The sequence below is a fragment of the Sphaerodactylus townsendi genome, linkage group LG06, assembly GCF_021028975.2.
Source record: "Sphaerodactylus townsendi isolate TG3544 linkage group LG06, MPM_Stown_v2.3, whole genome shotgun sequence".
Classification (NCBI taxonomy): domain Eukaryota; kingdom Metazoa; phylum Chordata; class Lepidosauria; order Squamata; family Sphaerodactylidae; genus Sphaerodactylus; species Sphaerodactylus townsendi.
The window spans coordinates 122,669,419-122,694,903 of record NC_059430.1 but is presented as its reverse complement, the minus strand read 5'-3'; the positions used below and the strand labels follow the sequence as shown (position 1 = coordinate 122,694,903).

The 25,485-nt window shown below is 47.1% G+C and overlaps 1 protein-coding gene across 1 annotated transcript; it reads right to left on the bottom strand.

The window, feature by feature from the left end:
- Positions 1 to 1,787: 1,787 nt before the first annotated feature.
- On the bottom strand, positions 1,788 to 25,207 carry LYPD3 (LY6/PLAUR domain containing 3). Its single transcript, XM_048499204.1, has 5 exons — positions 24,964 to 25,207; positions 12,791 to 12,922; positions 6,778 to 6,948; positions 5,084 to 5,224; positions 1,788 to 3,888 (listed from the first exon to the last, which is right to left on the bottom strand). The coding sequence occupies exons 1-5, from the start codon at positions 25,025 to 25,027 to the stop codon at positions 3,353 to 3,355; spliced, it is 1,044 nt and encodes a 347-aa protein (XP_048355161.1). The 5' UTR covers positions 25,028 to 25,207; the 3' UTR covers positions 1,788 to 3,352.
- Between the last annotated feature and the right edge of the window lie 278 nt (positions 25,208 to 25,485).

The following is a 25,485-nucleotide window of genomic DNA, read 5'->3' as shown; positions in this document are numbered from 1 at the left end:
TTTCATTTCAAACATATTAAGGAGAAACATTTCTGGTTTAAATGCCAGATCTCTGCCTATTATTTTTTCCATTACTTTATGTACATCCTTCCAATAGTTTTTGAACAAGTGAACATGACCACCAAGAGTGTATAAGGGTACCTTTTTGGGATTGGCTCTTCCAGCATTTGTCTGAGCAATTATGATATATTTTAGCCAATTTACTGGGATATAAATGCCATCTATGGAACATTTTGTGATTATTTTCTTGTAATCTAACTGCTTTGGTAAATTTATTGTTTTTCTTTCAAGTTTTTTTCCCCAAGTTTCCATATTAATTTCTCTCTTAAAATCTGTTGCCCATTTGATCATACAATGCTTCACTTGTTCATCCATCATATCTGTTTGAAGTATATGTTTATATAGGGGGTGCAATTAATATTTATATTAGGGGGTGCCTGCTGTCAGGGGTGCAATTATTAAGATAGCATCACCAAAATTTCAGAGTATCTTCATGAGATCCTACTAATGATACCACCCAGGTTTGGCAAAGTTTGGTTTAGGGGGTCCAAAGTTATGGACCCTCAAAGGTGTAGCCCTCATCTCCTATTGGCTCCCATTGGAAACAATGGGGGATGGGGCACTCCCTTTGGGAGTCCATAACTTTGGACACCCTAAACCAAACCTCACCAAACATGGGTGATATCATCAGGAGAGTCTCTGGAAAAGTCCCTGGAACTTTGGTGCTGCTAGCCTAAAAACTGCACCCCCTGCAGGCCAAAAACAGAAAAAACACTGAAAATACAAAACCCTTCACAAACGAACCTGCATTTTTGGTGCCCCCCACAAGGGGGCGCCCTGGGCAACTGCCCACTTTGCCCAATGGGAGGAACGCCGCTGAATGTTGGGTGGTGACTGCAGTTACCTTAGAGAGAGGGAGAGAAGCCCCTCCAGGTAGAGTTGTGAATCCCTGGGAGAGGGCTGGGTGGAATAGAACCTGTAGGTCAAAGCAGGTCTGTCCTGCCACAGGCATCAATGAACATGGGACCTTCTGAATACAGGGCAGATGCTCCACCACTGAGCCAGTGCCCACTCTCCCCAGCTCCCCGCTCCATCTAAATATTCTGGAATTTTCTAACCTGAAGTTGGCAACTTTATTTCAGGCAGAGGCAGAGGTTTTTCTTATGTCTTATGACTGGATTTTTTTAAAACAAATTACATCAGGGATTGAATGTGGGACTTCCTGCCTGCCACATCCCCTAACCTCAGCTTGGTATGCATGGTGAGGAGAATCTCAGGTAGTGATCCTTGAAATGAGAGCTGAGGTGCATGGACATTTTGTGATGGTTTTGTCAAGTGCCATGTGCAAGCAGTGGTGAAGCCACCAGGGGGAAGGGGGGTGCCCGACGCAGCAGGTGCACCATTTCTAGTCACATGGGGGCAGAAAGATCCCCCTCCCCCCGCGACCTCCCCCCTCGTGGTGCCCCCCACTTACTTTTAGGAATGGAGCAGGCCGGAAGCCTTCCTGCGTTGCCTGGGCCTGGTGGGAACTACATTTCCCAGGGGCTCCTGGGAAATGTAGTTCCCACCAGGTCCAGGCAATGCAGGCAGGCTTCCAGCCTTCTTCTCCAGCCTGCTCCTTTTCCAAAAGTAAGTGGGGTGGGGTGTGCAGGGAGGGGCGCCGTGGGGGGGGGGTGCGCGGGGGGGGGGGAGCAAAAGCCAGAGTGTGCACTGGGAGCACTCTGGTCTAGCTACGCCTCTGTGTGCAAGGATGGATAATGATGATGGAAAGAAACAGAACAACATTGTTCAGCCAAGATAAATAACTTTTATTTGCTCTTTAGTCAGGGTTCCCCTGTTATTTTCAATCTCAGCAACAGTTGGATCTGAAACTATTTACAAAAAATGTCAAGGAGCACCTACATTTTCAACTGCCTGGAAAAACAGGTCCATATTTGATGGTATGTGAGAGACGATGTACAGTCACAGATGATACTTGATAGCATGCAGAAGAAAACTCGTGACTGAGTTAGCAAAATTTTTATCACTACATTCATTCGCTTAACCAGTTAGGAAACATCCCCTTTAAAACAGGCAAGAAACAAAACATTGATTTTTTTTTCAATTCCAGAATTCCACCGAATTTTGATTCCAGAAGTTAAATTTTAGGAGGGATCACGAACCAATTATCAAATGTTTTGAAAGTTCCTCAAATACTTGGAATATTTTATTTCGTTTCTAAACTGGACATGACCCTGTGCATCCTAGATGGTAGGCAAATGTAAATTTTGCATGTAATTTCCCAAAAATTCTCCATGAGGCAAAGTCACCAAGACGTCATTGTTCTGCAAACATTTTTTTTTAGATTAGTGTTATGTTTACCTTTTTGTTTCTGGGCCTTGCTATATCATGGGGGGGGGCTATCCATGCCTTTGATACTCAAATACCAGCATAGATAAAATATGAGTTTTTTTTAAAAAAAGGAACAACATGTATGTATTGGTTTAGTTGTAATTCTCACTAGCAGTGGTTTCCGTAATATTGTGGAACCAAAGTAAGAGTCACCAGCATGCTCTTTTCTTGATAAAGTGTCAGAGACAGATCAAGTTGGCATTTGGTTGGCAACCAGGGCTTGCCTGCTAATGTTTGGAGGGATTGTGAAGGAGACAGTGCTCCCTAGAACATTTCTATGTTATACTCTGGATTCAAAAGCCTTCTCATTCATTCCAAAGTGAACTGGTGGTCCATCAGACCATCTAATAGAACATCTGGATATGCCTAGCCATCAGAAGCCACCTAGGAGCCCTTTCTCAGTCGCCAAAAGCCAAAAATCCTACATTATATGCCCTCTAAAATTTTAACTTGATACAGGTCAAGATCTCAAAGTTGAGGGAAAACTAATCTGATAAGCTACACCAAAAACAATCCATCTAGAAGGATGGGAACAAAATGGCAACTGGTGCGTTGGTGCCAAGTGTAATGATGTTTGAAAAAGAGCCCACACAGATGCCCATGTATGAAAGGAATTTGACAGGGCTTCATAACATCAAAGCTAAGGTTTGTTAAACATAGTGTTTATGTTCTGCCTTGTTGGGATGATACCAAATGATACCAAATCCCATGGTGCTGTGAGACAGCGGCCATGAAAACAAGGCAGTAGATGCACTCAAATGAAAACAAACTTCTGACAGGCAAAATGTGTGGTGTAGAACTTGTGCCCCCCACCCCAATTATAGGTCAAAATGCAGGTTTCAAAACAAGACGCCCAGTTCGTGTAGGCCAAAGCCTAATTTGAGTGGGGAAAAGTCATAGCAACATGAATTTGGTTGGAACGGAACTGTGAGAAACGAGGTCGATTTATTTGGTGTTCCCCTCACATAAGCAACCCAGCAAGCAGCAAGGTCAACAAAAACGGCCCCCCGAAGACTTCCACACCACTATTGTATGGCATTTGTTCTTGGTGCTTCCGCTCCTCGACTTTTACAGCATTGAGAAAATGCTCATTTCCCACTGAGAAGGTTTCTTTATCCTCAGTGTCACGATTGTAGGTGTGATCGTGGTCATGATCGTGGTCGTGGTCATGATCGTGGCCATCATGAGCATGAGCATGCAGTGATGGAGTCACAGAAATGGAGGGGTTTCCCTTGTTGGTGGAAGTAGGAGCTGGCAGACTGTCCTGCATGTACCCAGAAGTAGCTTTTGCGGTGGTGACATTGGCGCTTTGATCAGGCAGGATTTCAAGCTGGGGAATCTTGGGAGCGAAGTAAGTTTTGTTGGAGAGGTCGACATTGCAAAGGTTACCAGAGCAACAAGAACCCACAAGGGTGATGGCTGGGCTTCCTCTTGTGACCTTGGTACATTCCTCATCCTTAACACAACCCTTGATGGGCTTGGTCAATGAGAACTTGCCTGGAAAAGATTAAGATGGGTATAAAAAATAGGTCATTTGACTTGGTTCCCTTGTACCTTTCCTCTCTGAGATTGACTTTTGATTCTGGAGGGGAAATAGTTCTGTGGTGTAATGGCAAAGGCCAATGGAGGACAGTGCCAACAGGCTAGCATCTGTGACATCACCAAAACACGAGCAGCAGAAACAAACGTAAGAGGTTTGTGCGGGAGAAATAAAGCGTTTCCTGCCTGCTTTTCATTCGCTCAGCAGGCAGGACACATCTTCAACTTGGGCCAGGGAAAAAAGATTGCTACTTTAGTGATTTTTTTAAAAAACCTGGGTTGAGAGAACTATAATGGGCTCAACCCACTTTGGGAAGAGACCCGTGTGAAGTTCTTCCCCAAAATGCTTTGTAGACGTTATATTTGTGCTGTGCAGAATCCACCAGGGTTTGAAGGATGGAGTGAATGTAGATTTTATAATTACAGATTGGGTTTGGCAGATCCAGACCACTAATGATGCCAGCTCCCCCCAGCATATCAGGGGAAGTGCTGCCGTTTGTAGAATGGACTCACAGTATCTAGCCTTGTAGTGCATATACAATGCATAGCCACACATGAGTAACACACGTGAAACTGTTTTATGTGGCATCAGACCACTGGTCTATATTGTCTACTAAGTCTGGCAGCTGCTTTCCAAAATCTCCGCTAAAAGTCTTCCACATTATGTACTTCCTAATCCCTTTTAACTGGAGTTATCAGGGATTGAACCTTCAATCTTCAGCGTGCCAAGCAGATGTTCTACCACAGCATCTCCCCTAACCAATTGCACACTCCCCTCTGTATTTGCCCCAAATCACTTCAGTCCATCCAATCCATACCCTGTGTTGACTTGAATCTGAGACCAGACATTCTTGCTCTCCATGACTCCCAAATATGAGGAAAGTGGTCAATTCTCTCTATTTTTAGTAGCCCCCTTCCATTGTTCATTCCAGCTGCAATCTCTGGCATTCTTTTTCCTACCGAACTTTATCAAGCCTTTATCAAGGACAGTGGTGGCGAACCTTTGGCACTCCAGATGTTATGGACTACAATTCCCATCAGCCCCTGCCAGCATGGCCAATTGTAGTCCATAACATCTGGAGGGCCAAAGGTTCGCCACCACGTCTCTAGGACTTGAACCCAAACTTGCCTAACTGAATGGCAGCCATCTTACCGGCTCTCATAGTAACGTTGCCATGGAAACAACCCCGGAAAGAGTCGTAGCACTTGACGATGGTAGTGTTATCTGTTAAACACTCATCGCCGCTGCAGCTGTAACATTCCACCCCGTTTGGAACTACTGCACTCTCGTTACCTGAAAAACAAAAACCTGGAATGAATGTGGACAAAGGGCATAACAACACATTGTAAATGGATTCAACACCCTGGCTTCCTTCTTCCCAAGCAAGCTGGGAGCACTAGTACAATTGCCAGCTCTGGGTGGGAAAATACCTGGGGGTGGAGCCTTAGGAAGGCAAGATTTAGGGAGGGGAGGGACCATAGCAGGGTACCATGCCACAGAGTCCGCCTGCCAAACCAGCTGTTTTCTCCAGAGAACTGATCTCTGTTGTCTGGAGATCAATTGTAATAGTAGGAGATCCCCAGGTTCCATCTGGAGGTTAGAAATATAGCAAATGCACGTACGATAGCTAGCAGTCAGCAGGATTGTATAACTTCACACTTTACTCAATCAGTAATGTGAAAAAGAAATAGCAGCGCAGAGATGGACACAGTCTGAATTGAGTCGTACGAATGTGATAAAAGACCAAAATTCACTTTCTTATATAGATGTAATTTTCTGTTGGTTTGATGTGTAAAGGTTTCTGAGACCTTGGGCTAGTCACAGCTTCTCGGAGCTCTCTCAGCCCCACCTACCTCACAGGGTGTTTGTTGTGAGGGGGGAAGGGCAAGGAGATTGTAAGCCCCTTTGAGTCTCCTACAGGAGAGAAAGGGGGATATAAATCCAAACTCTTCTTCTTATGTTCACTGTTATATTCTATGTTCTTTATTCTTTTAAATATAAAATCAATAAAAAATAAAAAAAAATTAAAAACATATTGGGTGCCCTGGACGTGCTTTTTTGAGACTAACATACATCCGAGGAATTCAGTTACTGATCCCAAACATGCAGTTTGATTCTCAGGGAAATTAGAGTATTGGGAGGGGAAAGAGGTGATCAAATCTTTTGGGAGGCCCAACAAAGACATCTGTGAATTACCACGAGACGTGGTTGCTTCTCCGGGTGGGGGAGACGAAACCAGCAGATGCCACCCCCAATAAGGGCGGAAGGAGAAGGAGAACCATGCCTGGAAAGAGCTAGCATCACCGGAAGAAAGGAGTGGCAAACCGAGACTTTAAAGGGGCTCACCCTCCTTTGTATCGGCCATGTGCTTGCCGGATGACGAGTTGCCCACCTACCTCTCCCTAATTTTCTTTATATGTTAATGCATGCTTATTTTGTCAAAGCCTAGATAAGTTGGCGGTTTGGTGCATGGGTATTGATCTGGAAGGGCAAGCCGAAGGGAGCTAGGGAGCTAGGCCTTCCCCTTGGGAACGGAGACAACGGTAAGAGGCGACCGCCCTGCCGAACAGGGCCAAAGGGGGAACACCTCTTGCCAGGAGCAGCCGCCCGGCAGAGCCCCACATTAGACTGAAGCTCAGGTACGGGGTGTCCGCCCTGCGGAGCTTCAACCCGCATGACCAGATCCAGACCCATGCTTAGCCTCGCGCTTCTGTTCAATAAAATGGCTATGGCCAATTTATTACCCCAGCAGTGGAGTGATGTGTATTATTGGCAAAGGGTTTTGTACAAAATGGGTCCACCCTCTGACAGCAAACTGCAATGAGGAGGGGGGAAGAGACTCTCACCAGTGGCTTGCAGCTGCATAGCTCTGAGATCCTGTTTATTATTACAGAGGCTGCTGTTGCACTGATACAGCTGAGAATAGGCCACGATGCCATACAGCTCAACCCCTTTGTCGTTTTGCCCAGGCATGCCCAGGCCGCAGCCCTTTTCGCCAATCGAGAAATTCCCGTGACCTGCAAATGTGAACAGAACATAGTCAGAAAGGTCAACAGCATGTATCTAACTTGGAGGGTGTAATCTAACACCGCAGAACAGGAAAACTGCTCCCCTTCCTGCTTCTTTCCCCATTTTCTAAGTAGACACATAGCGCATGACATCATCACATTGTGGCAGGGCAGGGGGCACAGAGTGATGATATCACCATCAAGCATTATATTTACCTGGGCTGAATCCACATAATACAGATTCTCAGTTTTTCATTTAATGCCACTACAAATGCAGAAGCTTTCACAGTGGCAACAGAGCAGCCACACAAGAGTTTTTTCAAATCCTCTCCTTAGTCAATTGCTATTTTGGCTATATTATTTTCCCTTGCTGCACACCAGAAGGCTATAGCATTGTAGCATTGTAGTGCTGCTATAGCATTGTAGCAATTGCTTATTTTTTTTAAAGAAACGCTCAAAAAGTCTCCAGTAATGCAGCAAATTGCAATTGCAAAAGGAAGAAAACAATGCCAATGTGAGTGATCCCTCAGAGATGTGCACCGGGTACAAACACACTTGGACTGTTTTTTTTCCTGCAAAGTGGACAATTAGAGGAAGAGGTTGTGTGCAAAACAGTACCCCGGTTTGAACGCAGAGGCAGAGCAATACGTCTGTGTGGAATCAGTCCTGGACATCAGGAAGAAGAAGAAGAGAAGGCCCAGAATGGCAAGCAGATCTGTCTCTCTCACAATAATTAGTTAAGCCCTACATTGTCTTCTGATAGGCAAACACCATGAATGAAATAGGTGGATCTTTTTGCCCTAGACTGGGAACTCAACCCTTCAGACATATGTGGGCTCCGGCGAAGCTCCCAGGGGACAGTGGGGCGTGACACACCGGGCACATGGAGTTGGATCACGGGGGGCCCCCGCAAAATCCCCCGGCCCCTCCCCCTTTCCCCCGCCTCCCTGCAGCACCACCCACACACTTATTTTAGAAAACTGAGCAGGCTGGAGAATAGGCCTTCCTGTTCTGGTGGGACCTACATTTCCCAGGGTCTCTAAAGTAAGTGGGAGGGGGGCGCCGTGGGGGGGGGGGCGGCGTGATTGCCACCCCCACAGTTGTCCCCCTGCAGCACCCCCACACTTACTTTAGGAAACTGAGCAGGCTGCATAACAGGCCTTCCCACTGGCGTAATGCCCATTGGGCAAGGTGGGCAGCTGCCCAGTGCATCACCTTATGGGGGGCATCAAAATGCAGGGTTCGTTTTTGGGTATTTTAGTGGTTTTCCATTTTTGGCCTGCAGGGGGCGCAGTTTTTTGGCTAGTGGCACCAAGATTTCAGCGTATAATCAGGAGACTGTCCTTATGCTACCCCCCAAGTTTGGTGAGGTTTGGTTCAGGGAGTCCAAAGTTATGGACTCCCAAAGGGGGTGCCCCTATCCTCCATTGTTTCCAATGGGAGCTAATAGGAGATGGGGGCTACAGTTTTGAGGGTCCATAACTTTGGCCCCCCTGAACCAAACTGCACCAAACTTGGGGGGTATCATTAGGGCAATCTCCTGATGAGACTCTGAAAGTTTTGAGACTGTGCCTTCAGAACTGTGCCCCCCACAGCCTGCAACCCCCATTGACAGCAATGCAGAAAACTCAATGAAGAACAAAGATTCTTGGGCAAATTTCTAGGATGTTCCTAGAAATTTTTGGATGTATCGGCACCAAAAAAAATCGGCACCAAAATTTCAGGGTATCATCTGGAGATATACCCCCCAAGTTTGGTGCAGTTTGGTTCAGGGGGTCCAAAGTTATGGACCCTCAAAGGGTAGCCCCCATCTCCTTAGCAAAGAATGGGGGATGGGGCACCCCCTTTGAGGGTCCATAACTTTTGACCCCCTAAACCAAACTGCACCAAAATTTGGGGGTACCATAAGGACAGTTTCCAGATGATACCCTGAAATTTTGGTGCTGATACATCAAAAAATGCGCCCCCTGCAGGAACATCCCAGAAATTTGCCCAAGAATCTTTGTTCTGCATTGAGTTTTCTGTATTGCTGTCCATGGGGGTTGCAGGCTGGGGGGGGGCATTTCTGAAGGCACAGTCTCAAAACTTTCAGGGTCTCATCAGGAGACTTCCCTGATGATACCCCCCAGGTTTGGTGCAGTTTGGTTCAGGGAGGTTAAAGTTATGGACCCTCAAAACTGTAGCCCCCATCTCCTATTAGCTCGCATTGGAAACAATGGGGGATGGGGAACCCCCTTTGGGAGTCCATAACTTTGGACTCCTTGAACCAAACCTCACCAAACTTGGGGAGTAGTATAAGGACAGTCTCCTGATGCTATGCTGAAATTATGGTGCTGATATGTCTAAAAAGGCACCCCCTGCAGGCACCAATGTCCTGGTGCAAAAATAAATTGGTCGTGGTGGAGTGGCCGCCCATGGGGGGGGGGGCATCCAACTCAGGTTTTGCCCAGGGCTACAGTTTGCCCAGGGCTGCCTCGTTACGCCCCTGGGCCTTCCTGTTCTGGTGGGACCTACATTTCTCAGGGTCTCTAAAGTAAGTGGGAGGGGGGCGCCGTGGGGGGGCGGCGGCGTGATTCCCACCCCCACAGCGGTCCCCCTGCAGCACCCCCCCACACTTACTTTAGGAAACTGAGCAGGCTGCATAACAGGCCTTTTTGTTCTGGTGGGAACTACATTTCCCAGGAGACCCTGGGAAATGTAGTTCCCCCCAGAACAGGAAGGCCTGTTCTCCAGCCTGCTCGGTTTTCTAAAGTAAGTGGGAGTGGGAGGGGGGCGCTGCCGCGGTGGGTGGGGCACCGCCGGGGGTGGTGGTGAAAAAGCCAGAGTGCGCACCGGGCACACTCTGGTTCAGCTACACCTCTGTATGTGGGCGATGCAGGAGGAAGGAAGCATATAGGTTCATTGTTTTCCATTGCTGCGACATTTGCTACACCTTCATCAGAAATACTGTGAAGGCAGGACACTGGAACACCCCCTAAATACCTAAGAATTGTATTGCTGGATCCAACCAAGGCTCAACAAGTCTATGTTCCAATAACAACTGGCTGGATGTTTCTGGGAAGCAAGTAGGTCATGAAGGGAATGACATTCCGTGATGGCGTGTTCTCCAGCATCGTGCCATAGGAGGTATTTTACAGTACGAGGTTGCATCCAGCTATCATGGCTAATAATATCATGGCTAATAATAATCTTCCATGAATGTGTGTAATCCTATTTTAAAGAGCTATTGGTCACCCCTGCATCTTGTGGCAGTGAGTTCTATAAGTTAATTACACGTTGAGTGTGGAGCTTTGCTGCATACCTTGCCAAGGCAGTGGGCAGAAGCTCATAGTCTTCACCCTCTTTCATTAACACATTCCATCTCAATCCTCTCCCTTAGCTCCTGGCAGAACCTACCAAGCCCAGTTTCCATTCGTGGCTTCCTTTCAGCCAGCTTTGAGGCGAAAAGAACCTGTTTTCAGTGCCGCGACTTGCCCCTGAAAATATGCCAAGTAACAAAACTTTGAACATCTGCCAAGTACCTTTCCCTCAATCAGGGCGATAGCCACCTTTCCTCATTAGGAGGAGCTGCTACATTTTCAGATAGAGCTTCAGAGAAACAAATGAAGGGGGGAAACTGCGTGTTTTCCTCACCGCTCACAGGAAATTCTAGAATCTTCTTGCTAAGCCAGTGTCTATTTATGGCTGCCTTCAGATGCCACTAAACATCTGTAACAGGCAGGAATCCAGGTTGTGGTCATGTTCCTTCCCCACCTCATGGAGCAGATCTGAAGGTTTCCTGGTTACGGAAGCCTTTACTCAAACTCTGATGTGCCGTGATCACCAAAAGGAGGCACCTGGATAAACGGGGCATTCTTTCTTCACAGAATTCTAAACTGAATGAGGTCGATTCCGCACTTGCGTTATTGACCTAAGTTCGAGCTGCGTTTGATCTAAGTGCTCCGCACAACCACTGGGATGCGGCGATGGTTTTGTGCAACTTTAAGCCCGTGTAACCCAACGGTCAAATTTCCATTTCCAGTTGGGAACTACTACTTTTTCAGGGAACCACACTCGAACTCAGCTCGATTCCAGTAAAGTGCGGAATCTCTGGTGCCAGGAGTCCCCCATTCAGCCAATCACAGCTGAGTGTTTCAGGCATGCATACAGCTGGCCAATCAAAAAACACCACCTTCGTCCCTCCATTCCTGTGGCAGTTTTTTTAATAACGTGTGTGGGGATAGACAGAACATGGCCGTAGAACAGTAGTCAATCGGAATGGAGTGGCGAAGAGGCACAGGATGATTCCGCCCTCCGAGCTGGGATCAAGCTGGTTGCAGTGAGGAACAACAATGGCTTCGACCTAGGTCAGTACCTTTCTCAGGGAACTGTGTCGACCCTGTTTTACTTATGTGCGGAATCGCCCTGAGAGTAGTTTAGAGTTCTGTCCTTACCAAAACAGCACTAGAAAGGAAGGGTGAGGGTCCAAAAAGCAGAACTCCTAGAGTTGCCAGGCCCTGCCAGGCAGAGTCTGGCAACCGCTGAGAGAGTTGTGAGGAGAAAGCATTATGTAACAGGAGATTTTTTTAAAAAAAAATTCTTGCAAATTTGAAGTTCATACAGGAAATGACAAGAGTAACTCTAGGAATCACCAGAAACTCAATGGTAAAACTATAGAGTTCCTGTAAATGCCTCTAATGAGTCCATGGCATTTTCCCCACAGCCAAAACATCCTAGGGGAAAAACAGGATCATACACAGAGGTGGGATCCAGCAGGTTCTCACCAGTTCCCGAGAGTGGGTTACTAATTATTTGTGTGTGCCGAGAGGGGGATACTAATTGGGTCCGCTTTTCCATCTCCACGCCCTCGCCTCCCCGAGAGGCATCCTGCCTTTGAACGTGAAGGTTCCATATAGCAATTGCGACTAATAATGTAACTCCCTGAACCGGGTGAATCCCTTTCAGGTACTGCAATTCATTGATTCTCAGCCTTTCGTACCTTTTATCTCACCAGTCTCTATCAAAGAACCTGTGTGTTTCACCACTGCTGTGTTCAGATTTGTGAGTTGGGGCATTTTCTATAATGTGATAATGATTTAGAAATGACCTGGTGCAAAAAAATTTGGGGGTCGTGGTGGGGTGGCTGCCCATGGGAGGGCATCCAACTCAGGTTTTGCCCAGGGCTCAGGTTTGCCTAGGTATGCCTCTGCCCCCTTTGCTGAGGGGGGGCTGGTGAGGGAACCTGTTACTAAAATTTTTGGATCCCACCACTGATCATACATACCGGGATGTTTCCATCTTGGTTCCTCCCTCCGCACGGCAGCCCGTCAGGGTGTTTTAGGCCAGGAGGGAGAACTTCAGGTGATTATGCATGCCCCCCGGTTACTTTCATTTTCCTTGCCAACGATGCCACACATGCATGAACTGTCCCGTTTTTCTGCTGTTCTAATTGGCTGCAGCTGGGCAAAGGGAATTGAGAAAATGGCGGCCCACTTATCCATTAGTGTTTGCGCTGGGAGCTGGGAAGCGGCGATGAAGTTTTTTTAAAAAAAGAACCGCCAATTTTATCATTTTTTGAAAGGCACGGGATAAGAGAAATTTTGTGAGGTGGGCCCAAGTTAGACCCGGAAGCCATGTGGAATTCATGCCCAAACCTGGATGGTTCACTTCCTTTTCCCAGGATATATTGGCTGTGTGGAAAACGCCCATGAGGCTACTTTTTTTCCTTTCGTACTTCCCTCCACCACTGCTTGGAGGAGGGTGGGCGATAGGACCTGAGGAAAGGATATTCTCCTTGCCAGCCCTGCCTCGGATGGGCTCAAACCCCAACACTTCCCCTTTGAGAAATAAAGCAGGGCAAATGTCTACTCACTCCACTGAACAGCAGCCACCGTTTCCACACAGACCTTAGTGGATTCTGGGCATTTCATTTTCTTCATATTTTCTGGGTCACAGCCCCCATTGCCGATGTCCACGCAGCTGTGGCACTCCAAAGCCAAGGCACCTACATCAGAGGGCAAAGAGAAAGAGTTGCTTTCTTGCTCATAGATCAAACGTATCGTCCTGTTACATTTCTACCTTGCCCTTCCTTCAAGGAATCTAAGAAAAACCCTGCTGAATCAGACCTGTGAGTCAACTAATCCAGCATCCTGTTTCCCACAGTGACTCACCTGTTGCCTTGGAGGGCCAATTTACAGGGTATATAGAGCAGGATCCTCCGATATTGCTCCATGGCATGGGCATTCAGAGTTACTGTCTCTGAATATGGAAGTTTCCTTTACTCACTATGGCCCTTTCTGCACGGCATAAATAAAACATCTTGAAGACAGGGAAAAACAACGTTTTGGAGATAAACACACAGCTTTCCCCCCAAAATGTCTTCAGGACATTTTAGTTCAGCTCAACTTGTTTTTTTTAAGAAAACGATAAATTACCAATATTTTCCCCTGTGATGGGTTGAAGATGTCTTCTGCTTGCCCTGTGCGAACAAATAGGCAGGAAACGTTTTATTTTTCCCGCACAGTAAAGCTCTCACTTTGGTTCTTTCTGGCACCTGCCATTTTCTGCTGCTTGAATCTTCTGTTCGTTGCATCCACCATTTACTAAACTTGCCCTGGGATGTTTGCTGTGCTTATATCACACTTGGCCTTCTTTTCAGCAAATAAACTATGTGAGCCAACTCAGCGGTTCCTGGCAATTCTGGCAATATATAGTTTTCTTGCTTTCTTTTTAAATTTTTCGATGAGCTATCTTTGAAGACATGGACACAAGATATGAGAATAACCCAGTTCTCATATAATATGCTCGTGTCTTTAAAGTAGCTCATCGAATTTCTTAAAAAAACAAACAGGAAAACTATATATTGCTGGAATTTTCAGGAACAGCTGAGCTGATTCATGTAATTTATTTACTGAAAAGAAGGCCAGGTGTGATATACGAACAGCAAACATTCCAGGGCAAATTTAGAAAATGGTGGCCCCAATAAAGAAGAAGAAGAAGAAGAAGAAGAAGAAGAAGAAGAAGAAGAAGAAGAAGAAGAAGAAGAAGAAGAAGAAGAAGAGGAGGAGGAGGAGGAGGAGGAGGAGGAGGAGGAGGAGGAGAAGGAGGAGTTTGGATTTATATCTCCTGCAGGAGACTCAAAGGGGCTTACAATCTCCTTGCACTGCTCTGACAGCAAACCCCCTGCCAGGGGCCAGGTGGGGCTGAGAGAGCTCCGAGAAGCTGTGACTAGCCCAAGGTCACCCAGCTGGCGTGTGTGGGAGTGTACAGGCTAATCTGAATTCCCCAGATAAGCCTCCACAGCTCAGGTGGCAGAGCTGGGAATCAAACCCGGTTCCTCCAGATTAGATACACGAGCTCTTAACCTCCTACGCCACTGCTGCTCCCCAAAAGGGAGGATTCAAGCCACAGAAGATGGCGGGCATCAGCAAAAATGAAAGTGAGAACTTTACTGGGTGGGACAATAAACCCACTCTCTCCCCAGACACTTAATTTTTTTGTCCAGTCCCAACAAAAAATGAGGAGGTGGGTTTTTTTTTCGATTTCTGCTGGACATCTTATTTTGTTGCGTAGAAAGGTCCAATGGCTAGAAGCTATTCATGGAACTCTCCTCAATAAATCTAACTCCCTTATTTATGCTCATGGCCAGCACTATGTCTGCCAGCAGCCAATGCCATGATTTAATTATTTGTGGAGTAAAGCAGCATTTCTACTTGTCCGTCCTGTACCTTTGCCCCGTCAGCTTCACAGGGTGCCTGCAAGCCATAGCAGTGGCATAGCGCCCAGGGGGCAGGGTGTGTGTCTTGCCCTGGGTGTGCGCCAGTGTGGGAGCATGAAAGGGGCGTGGCGGGGGCATGACAGGGACATTCTGGGGCGGAGTGGGGGGGTGATGCAGGGGCACAGGGCACACACGTGCCCTGGGTGCAGTTAAGAACATAAGAACATAAGAACTAGCCTGCTGGATCAGGGACCCAGTCCATCTGATCCCATTCCCTGCTACTGGCTGTGGTGATCTGGGGCATGCAGGGAGCTCATGTGCAGGATGTGAAAGCAATGGCCTTCTGTGGCTGTTGCTCCCGAGCACCTGGACTGTTAAGGCATTTGCAATCTCAGATCAAAGAGGATCAAGATTGGTAGTCACAGATCGACTTCTCCTCCATAAATCTGTCCAAGCCCTTTTTAAAGCTATCCAGGTTAGTGGCCATCACCACCTCCTGTGGCAGCATGTTCCAAACACCAATCACACGTTGTGTGAAGAAGTGTTTCCTTGTATTAGTCCTAATTCTTCCCCCCAGCATTTTCAGTGAATGCCCCCTGGTTCTAGTATTGTGAGAAAGAGAGAAAAATTTCTCTCTGTCAACATTTTCTACCCCATGCATAATTTTAAAGACTTCAATCATATCCCCCCTCAGCCGCCTCCTCTCCAAACTAAAGAGTCCCAAACGCTGCAGCCTCTCCTCATAAGGAAGGTGCTCCAGTTCCCCCTCACTACTGCTCTGAGCCATAGTATTATGGGACAGGGAGAAAAGGCTCCCTCCAGGATGCTGCATACGGCTCTTCCATCCTACAGTTTTCATCACAAACACCCCTACCTGGGAGGCCGATCCCCTCACTGAGCCTAACCTAAGTCACCCAGTGACTTTAATGGCTGAAAGGAATTTGAAATTGGTGGCCCTGCTTGCTGTCCAATGACCGTCTCGCTTTTTAAATGGTACAGAAATGGTTTTGGACCAGCCCTTCTGAAAGTTGATCACAATTAAAAATACTGTAAATATTTTCATGTCCGGGTGGTTTTCCAGTCACTGTTTCTAGCACCTAAAACTCGTGTTGTTTATACAGGGCCTCCCAAAGTGTTTCAGGAAGGGCAGCTGGGATGAGTGTGGAGCATCTGGAAGTCCGTGTGCGCGCAAAGCACGTTGGAAGGATAGGATGCTAAATTCATTGGGGACTTCTCCTCTCCCTACTGAGGGCATGAGTGGATTGAATACCAGAAATCCTCTGTGAGTCACAGTGGAGCTGCGCGTGGGCAGGGGCATTCCATTGCCACAATGATTTAGAAATAGGCCCTGACATTTCCCTGAGTGGCTTGCTTTTTCAGAAGCCGACAGTAAACGCATCCTCTTTCCAACGCCGGTGATGAACTTAATTTATTTTTACTTAATTTATACCTCACTTTCCTCCCCAACAGGAAGAAGAAGAAGAAGAAGAGGAGGAGGAGGAGGAGGAGTTTGGCCCCCCCCCACCCCCCCCCCCCCCCACCCCCCCCCCCCCCCACCCCCCCCCCCGCCCACCCCCCCCCCCCCCCACCCCCCCCCCCCCCCACCCCCCCCCCCCCCCACCCCCCCCCCCCCCCACCCCCCCCCCCCCCCACCCCCCCCCCCCCCCACCCCCCCCCCCCCCCACCCCCCCCCCCCCCCACCCCCCCCCCCCCCCACCCCCCCCCCCCCCCACCCCCCCCCCCCCCCACCCCCCCCCCCCCCCACCCCCCCCCCCCCCCACCCCCCCCCCCCCCCACCCCCCCCCCCCCCCACCCCCCCCCCCCCCCACCCCCCCCCCCCCCCACCCCCCCCCCCCCCCACCCCCCCCCCCCCCCACCCCCCCCCCCCCCCACCCCCCCCCCCCCCCACCCCCCAGCTAGAACACGGTCATATTAAGTCTGAAACCACACAGCACCCAACTGGTTTATCATTGCTGCCTCTTTGTAGCAACCCTGAACTTCCTTGGTGGTCTCCCAACCAGGGCCAACTCTACTTAGCTTTTGAGATCTGACATGAATGCTAACAGGACTTTATTAGACATTCCGGCCTTGTCATGTTTATTTTATTAAATGAAAGTTCCTTTTGCAGCGATATCGTGACACGTGACATGTAGAAAGACATTTGAATGTCAAATAAGGTACAGCTGATTGGAATAGCAAAAATAGGCGGCAGCCCAACTTTGCATACCATGACTTGCTGGGTTTGCCAAAAGCCAGGATTCAGAGTGTGGAATCCACTAGAAGAAGTTGCAGAAGGTGTCGACGTAAGAGACCTTTCCCCATTTTACCCAAGCAGCCTGGTCTGAGAACTCCTCTCTGAAAATTGGGGGAACTGAACAAACAAAATGCACCACGAATAAAATGCACTGGGGTGAGACCACAGCTACAAGAGGGTATCAGGTGAAAGACTACTTCCCCGCTCTTCTGGTTGCCACTTATATTAACAGAAGAACAGAAAGAGGCTCTTAATGATTTATCCTAATTGTTGCAGTTTTCCTGTTCTGTGTTACATTTTGCTTGTGAGGTTCTCCCCATGTCAGAGAGGAGTTCCAGGATAAACAATGGCTCCTTGGGAAAGGTGAAAACAGAGAAAGATCTTGAGAACATAAGAACATAAGAAAGAGTCCATCTAGTCCAGCACTCTGCTACTTGCAGTGGACTACCAGATGCCTTTGGGAGCTCACATGCAGGATGTGAAAGCAATAGCCTTCTGCTGCTGCTGCTGCTGCTGCTGCTGCTGCTGCTCCAGAGCACCTGGTCTGCTAAGGCATTTGCAATCTCAGATCAAGGAGGATCAAGGTTGATAGCCATAGAACAACTTCTCCTCCATAAATCTATCCAAGCCCTTTTAAAGTTATCCAGGTTAGTGGCCATCACTACCTCCTGTGGCAGCATATTCCAAACACCAATCACACGTGGTGTGAAGAAATGTTTCCTTTGATTAGTCCTAATTCTCTCTCTCCCCTCCCCCCCCCCCCAGCATTTTCAGTGTATGCCCCCTGGTTTTAGTATTGTAAGAAAGAGAGAAAAAATTCTTTTTATCAACATTTTCTACCCCATGCATAATTTTATAGACTTCAACCATACATTTTATAGACTTCATTCCACAGAATCTTTCTGTTAATTCAACATGTAGCCCACATACAGCCTCACTTTTGCCCATCCAGCTTCCCCCACCAAAATCTGATTTCCCAGAAAAAGTCCTGTTAACCTTATTCACACGCACACACCCTTTCCAGCATTTTTGGGTCATCATTGACACAAACCCCACCTAGATGATAGATCATTCCACTCTGCATGTTAATCTGCAAATCTCTTCTGCAATCTCACAACGCTCCAAACTTCCCTCCCAATTTTCCTCCAGTTCCTTTTCCCACCTCCCAACTTTCCCCTGCAGGACTGCACATACAGGGCTTCTGAGCTTGCCCCACCCTTGAGTGAGACCAGGAGGATTAATCAAGGTGCTTCCCAGCTGGGAGACAAAACCAAACATTGGAGTTCAGTGCTGTGTCTTGAGGTTTGGGGCAACCTTCCCTTCTCTGGTGTCTTCTCCTTCCCATTCCATAGCTTTTTCTTGGGCATCTCAAGACTTCTGGGAGCAAAGGCAAGGTAGCTTTTCTTTAGAGGGACGCCTTCCAAGTTCAGAGACATCTACCCCTACACCATGTTAAGCCTTCCTAGCAGATCGAGGTCACTTTAGCAACCAAAGATTCTGTATCCAACTTAATAGGACTGTCGAGGAGAATTCATCCCCCTTGCATCCACTGACTGTCTCTCACAAACCACCTCCACGTAGGGCCACCAACCTCCAGGGGCGGCCTTGAGATCATCTGGAATTACAAGAGATCACCAAACAACAGGGATTAATTGCCCTGGAGAACATGGTGACTTTGCATGGTGGAGTCTCCTGCTGATGTCCCGGTCCTCCCCAAACCCTTCCTTCTCTAGGCCTCACCCCCTAAATGTCCAAGAAATGTCCAACCTAAAGTAGGCAACCCTCTCTTTAGACCACCACCACTCATTCTAATTTGAGTCTCTGCCTGGGGAATGGGAAATCTTTTAAGCAAGCTGATGAGTAGGGTTGACAACTTCTATACCTTTTCAGAATAAAGAAGACACCAGATCTGAGAATTCATCTGTCATTTCCTGGACTGTCGTTGTTCTAGAATGCTCCACTTGGATCCTAGTGCCTTGGAGACAGAACTAGGTAGGCACCGGGACCCAAAAGGAGCATTCTAGAACAGGGGTCTGCAACTGGTGGCTCCAGAGCCGCATGCGGCTCTTTTGTCCTTGCACTGCGGCTCCACGTGGTTTGGCTCCTCTCAGCCTCTTTTGGAGAGTTGCCCTAAGGGTTAATGGGAAAGAGTCCCCGTTCCTAGAGAGGAATATGGCTGTTGAGTCCATCCTCCGTGGCAGACATTTTCTCGGGGGTGGTGGTGGTGGTAGTGGTAGTGGTAGTGGTGGTAGTGGTGGAGAAGTTCAGCCCATCTTGGAAGTTGACAGCCCCATTAAAGATACCAATTTTGATCCACCATCCAAGTGGAATTTGAGGGGGTTCTTTTGGGGGGGGGGCATAATCCGTGTCTTTCAACACAAGAAAAGAGAAATGTGTGAAACGGGGGTTCTATTGCTGGTCATTTGAATCATGTACAAAACAACAGGCTTTTTAACCCCCCCCCCTTTTTTTCTGCTTTGATGGGTAAAAATGGGCCCCAAAAAAGGGAACTTCTCCCTGCATGAGAATATGTACAGTGTTATCTTCATTTTAGATGTCAAAAAGTATTTGTGGCTCAAAGTGTTTTCCATGGAAAATGGGTCCAAATGGCTCTTTGGGTGTTAAAGGTTGCCGACCCCTGTTCTAGAACAAAGATGGTCTGGGAAATGGCGGATGAATTCTCATATCTGGTGTCATCTTTATCCTGAAAAGGATATAGGGGGAACTGGAGTTCACTTGGAATTACAAGGGAATATCCAGAGATCTGTTTCAAGAGAATATCCAGAGATCAGTTTCACTGGACAAAATAATCTCTGGAGGGCACATTTCATGGTATCACATCCCTGCTAGATACCCTTCACTTCCCAAACTCTGCCCTCCACAAGCTCTGCTCCAAAATTTCTACAAATGTCCCAACCCAGAATTGTCAACCCTACAGGAAAGGTGGTATTTACAAGGGCACAGAAGAGTTAAGGACCACACTGATTGTCCCCCACAAATGTGAGGAGATATTGGGCAGGTAGGCTCGCATTTCCCTCGATCGATTGATTTGATTTAATACTCTTCTCTCCCTGGCAAAGAGGCCTCAGAGTGGCTTCCGATACAAATAAATATAATTTGATATAAATACCATCTAAAATAATAAAATATCAAAATATCAAGTATCAAAATATCAGTAATCTATAGAACTATTAGCATATAGCTCTAAAACATGCCCAAGCGTGTGGTCACGCACATGAGTTATAAGAAAAAGGAGAGAGAAAAGGGAATTTAGTTTGCCGTAATTTGCAGGGCTAATTTAAAGCAGTAGGGGGGCGGGGGAATCCAAACAAGGTTAGCCCCGATAACCTCAGGACACGTTCTGTAAAATTTGTTTGAACCTCGAAACTGCAGTTCTGCACAGTTCTTCAACAGATTGTTAGAATCTATTCTAAATAGACCAGGAAACCGAGTGCTTATTTTCAGAACTTCAAAACCTTCCTTTTTTTGCCAAGAAATATTATTAATTGCATTACTATGATTAATGACAGCACATCTTGGGTGAAAGCTGGTTGGAATATTTGTGCCCCATTGCCTAACTAAATGCTGATCTTTAAGATGCTGATTTCCTCTCCACAACATGCCGTACTAATAATATAGCAACTCTGTGACTCAGAGTTGTGTTTTACTACTGGTCTTGTTGGTACCTCCTAATGGTTGATGGCTTCGCTAATGTACCACAGATTTGAGGTCTCCCAAACTGAGGCTGAGTTAAAAAAGGTAAAGGTGTAAGCCCTGTGTAAGCCCTGGATCATTACTGGCCCATAGGGTGATATCACATCACAACATCTCCTACTCAAAGTATGTTTAGAGGTGGTTTGCCACTGCCTTCCAAGTCATCTACACTTTACCCCCAGCAAGCTGGTTAGAAGGCTGAGTCGACCTTGACGCAACTGCCTGAAATTGACTTCCTTCAGGATTGAACTCAAGTTCGGAGCAGAGCTTTGGCTGCAGTGCTGCAGTTTACTGTTCTGTGCCAGGAACCTCTTGTGGGTGGGTTACATGGTTACAAAACTCTCCTAAGGTTCTCACCTTGAATTGCCAGATAATCCCTGGTTCACACAGTCAATGGCCCTTTCCCCACTCACTTTTTGCTGCACGCTACTCTCGCCGAGTAGCGCGGGGTCCAACTGCACTCCCCACTACAGGGGCGGCTACAACGCAGCCGCCCCGACTCTGCTGCTATTGCGCCCCCTCAGCGCGGGTCATTCTGGTGCTGCTCTAAACGGCGCATTTTGATGATCCCGCGCAGGGCGCGGGGCAGTGGGGAAGCCCGAGGAACACGACCCTTGGGCTAAAAAGGTCCTGGACCAGACGAAACGGACGTCATTTTAAAAGTGGGGAAACGGCCAATGTTTAATCCACCCAAATTACTCCAAGCTTGGTAACCTTAAGGAGACTGTATAATTTACAAGAGAACGTAGTAGTCACACAGGTTAAGGTGAACACACACAATCCATGCACAGTGTACCCTTGGTTCTTCTTTGTACATGAGTTGACTAATTCTCACATTACATTCAACACCTGTACGACTGAACAGGTGAATTAAACCAGTCCCTGGTTTCATTTGTAACGTGAATGTTTTATGGCTCTGCCTTACAAATATGTGTACGCACATACATGCTGGTTGTAGGCCCACTCTCTGCAACATTTGAATTGGGCTGATGTTTAGAGTTCTACTTAGATATAGCAGTGGTTCCAGACAAAGCCTTTTTCTTTGAGATTCATAGGAGCTGTCTTTACACTTCATTTTTATAAATTCAATGGCAAACAATTGCATCTACACCCTTCCTCCTCAATTCTTGCAAACCATAGACTCTTCCAGAAATCTCTCTCTCTTTTTTTTTTACTAGTGATGGCTAAACTTTCTCCACTGGATATTTTCCAATTGTCCCAAACCCTTCCTTGGGGAAAGGAGCTCAGTGGGACAGATAAAATTGTGATAGAAACAGACAGAAAGAAGAAGCATAAACATTCACTAGGAACTCTTTGCCACATAAACATGTCTCTAATTTTTTGGTGGGTTTTCCGGACTGTGTGGCCAGAAGAAGAAGAAGACTTTATTTACAGTCAATGACCAGATATATTACAAATCTCCAAAATATCTACAACAAAACAAGAATGCAGATCTCCCTCCCGTATTCCAGCACTATCCATCTATATATCATTATACTTTGTACACATACCAAACAGCATAAAAATACTAAACAAAACAAAAATATCTAAGGGGGATACCGTATTCAGATCATTTTTTCTTTTTCATAATGAATAGACAGAATTTTGCTACCCATTCAGTAATATTCTCCTTCTTATCTTGTAATAGTTTTTCACAACAAACTTTATCAGAACAATATGTCATTTTGTGTAGTAGACGTGACAGGCATTTTTTCCTTGCCTCATAAAGGAGACACTTTAATAACATATGCTCTATAGTTTCTACAGAATTCAGAGAGCAAGAACATAACCTTGCAGCATAAGGTATCTTTTGATATTTCCCTTCTAAGACAGCAGAAGGTAAATGTGCACTTCTTGCAAGAGTAAAAGCTCTCCTTAGATCTTTATTATCCAGATAAGTTAAATAAGGAGCAGGGGCAGTGATATATTTCTGTGTATAACATAGAGGAAAATCTGAATATCTTGCCAGATCAGACTGTCGTGATACATCTTTGATTCTTTGGGTAAGTTCACTTTTAAAATGATCCCAATTTTTGATCATATGGATGTTATATGGAAGGGACTGTGTGGCCATGGTCTGGTGGTCTGGTGGTTGTAGTCCACCAGACCATGGCCACACAGCCCAGAAAACCCACCAAAACCAGTTGAATCCGGCCGTGAAAGCCTTCGACAATACATCTCAAATTTTTGTTACCAACTCCTCTCCCGACCCTCAGGTCTTCTTTAGAACTTCATGTGTAATATATGGCTTGCTCTTAGAAGCACTTTAAACTTTAGAGACACTGCGGCCTCGTTGAGTAGAAAGGTTATACTCAAGTTTCAGTATTGGGCTCTGTTCTTGAGTTGAAGCAGAGGTGACTCAGTCTTTGCCACTCAACCAAGATACCAGTTTCTTTTCAAAGTCCAAAAGGATGAAGACTGACCAAGAGGAAAGACATGGGAATGCCCTACTTCTGTTGGCAGTCTGTCATCTGTAGCCCCCATTCCAACCAGCTGTGAGAACTCGGCTTCACGCCTGTTTTCCCAGCTATGGTTTTGTGGTAAAGTTCTTTTCACCGGATGGGTGGATATTTCCGAGGATTACCTCGCCATGTGGTTGCGTGGCCATCATGTCAGGTCCCACTTGATCAATGCGTGTCTACAAACACTTCAGCTTTCAGCTCTCCTGAGGTCATTTGTGAGGTCAAAATGAAATTAGCACACATTTGTAACTGACCTTTAGCCCTTAACAATATGGCAGGGAAACTCTCTCAACCAACAACTTCCATATTGCAGCATTAATCAATTTTTTTTAAAAAAAATCACACTTCTGTTTTCAGTCTTTCTTTAAGGATGTACCCCAGTGTTTACCAACTTTTTCGATGTCACGGTACTCTTGACCTTCATATCTCACGGTACCCCTGCCATCTCCCCCACCTTCCCCTCCCAATGCCCCTGCTTGCACCACCCCCCACCTTCCCCTCCCAGGGTGAAGGGAAGAACTGGGCGGGGGAGGAAGTGGCTGCTGACCTTGTGGCAGGCCCTGCCCTGAGCCAGCTCTATGTCCTTGCTGGCGCCGGCAGGAGACACCACAAAAGTGAGGGGGTTAGCATTGCCACGGTACCTCTGGGACATGCTCACGGTACCCCAGGGTACCACGGAACCTTGGTTGAAAATCACTGATGTACCCTCTTGAATGTGAATATACCCTCGCAATGACTCTGTGAGGTAAGTTAGGCAGAGAAATCATGAGCTTCTCAAGGCCACAATCCTGACTGGAGACACCTGGCGCCGGCAGGAGACACCAGGAGACACCTGGCGCCGGCAGGAGACACCAGGAGACACCACAAAAGTGAGGGGGTTAGCATTGCCACGGTACCTCTGGGACATGCTCACGGTACCCCAGGGTACCACGGAACCTTGGTTGAAAATCACTGATGTACCCTCGCAATGTGAATATACTCATCGCAATGACTCTGTGAGGAAAGTTAGGCAGAGAAATCATGAGCTTCTCAAGGCTACAATCCTGACTGGAGACACCACTGAAGCGACGGAGACACCAGAAGAAGACACCTGGCAAAGCAGGCGGGAGACACCAGGAGAGACACACCACAAGAAGTGAGGGGGGTTAGCATTGCCCGCGCAGTTACCTCTGGGACATGCTCCACGGTACCCCCAGGGTACTGCAAGGAACAGCGGTTGAAAATCACTGATGTACTTCCTGTAGTATTGAATATACTCATCACAATGACTCTGTGAGGAAAGTTAGGCAGAGAAATCATGAGCTTCTCAAGGCTACAATCCTGACTGGAGATTCAAAACCAGGTTTGGCAAGTTCAGCTCCATTCACCTACAACTAACCTTGGGAACGGTTCACTCACTTCTAAGTAGCCAGGGGCTTCTGTTGTCTCGTGTTGGAGAAAAGAAGGGAGAATAGCATATTGAAAGGCATAGGATCCCCAGTTCCTTCATCCATTTGCTATGATGTACACATGTGCAAATATACACAAATATACACACAGGCAATGCACATTTCCACCCCCAAACCTCAACTCGGTCTTCCCCAATATGGAAATTATGGTCATTCCACTCCTCATGTTGGATACGCTGCAATTATTTTAAATTTCCCTACAGGCCAACCCCAATCCACCTCTTCTACACACAATAATGAGTCTTGTTCCTGAAATGCAAGACAACTGGAGTTAGCTTCATCACCGAAAGAGCTCCTCTCAACAGCTTATATTGCTCCCTCCAGTTAATCCAGATTCCACCAGCCCTTCAATGAGCTCAGTTATGTACATTTGGATAACTGTGGTTGATCATTCTCACAAGTCTAGAGTTGTCCTCTGAGGTGAGACCCTGCGACCTTTCCGCCTCTTACCTTTTGAGGAGAACGTGAACACCCACAGAAGGACACAGGTTTGGATTAGAAGGTAGGACTCCATTGCTGTGTTTTGGCTCCTCTCCACCTCCTTTGGGCACGTCCTGCTACCGTCAGTGTCTAGAAGATGAAGCTAAATATGAGTAGGCGGACGGGGTGGGGTATTACAACCTCTTCTACGGGCCACGCCTCTTGAAGCTCAGCAGCTCAGCACCTGGATGCCAGCCCAGAAGGGCTTCTTTTTTTTAATGTTTCTTCTCCCACACTGAGGCCAGTGCTTCCCTTTCTCAGCAATTTGAAGCTCGTTATTTGGGGCGGCACCTCTCTGAGGAACTAGAACAGCCAGTTGGGGATATTCTTTCCCCACTCACTGACGCCGTTCACCCAAAGCTTCAAGGAGGGGGAAGATAATTACAGGCGAGTCTGAGAAGCAAACGGGGACTTGAAAACCACAGATTTCTCCAAGGGAAAAGTGGATTCAGTTACTTGATCCCATCCATCTCATTTTTTTTAAAAAAAACT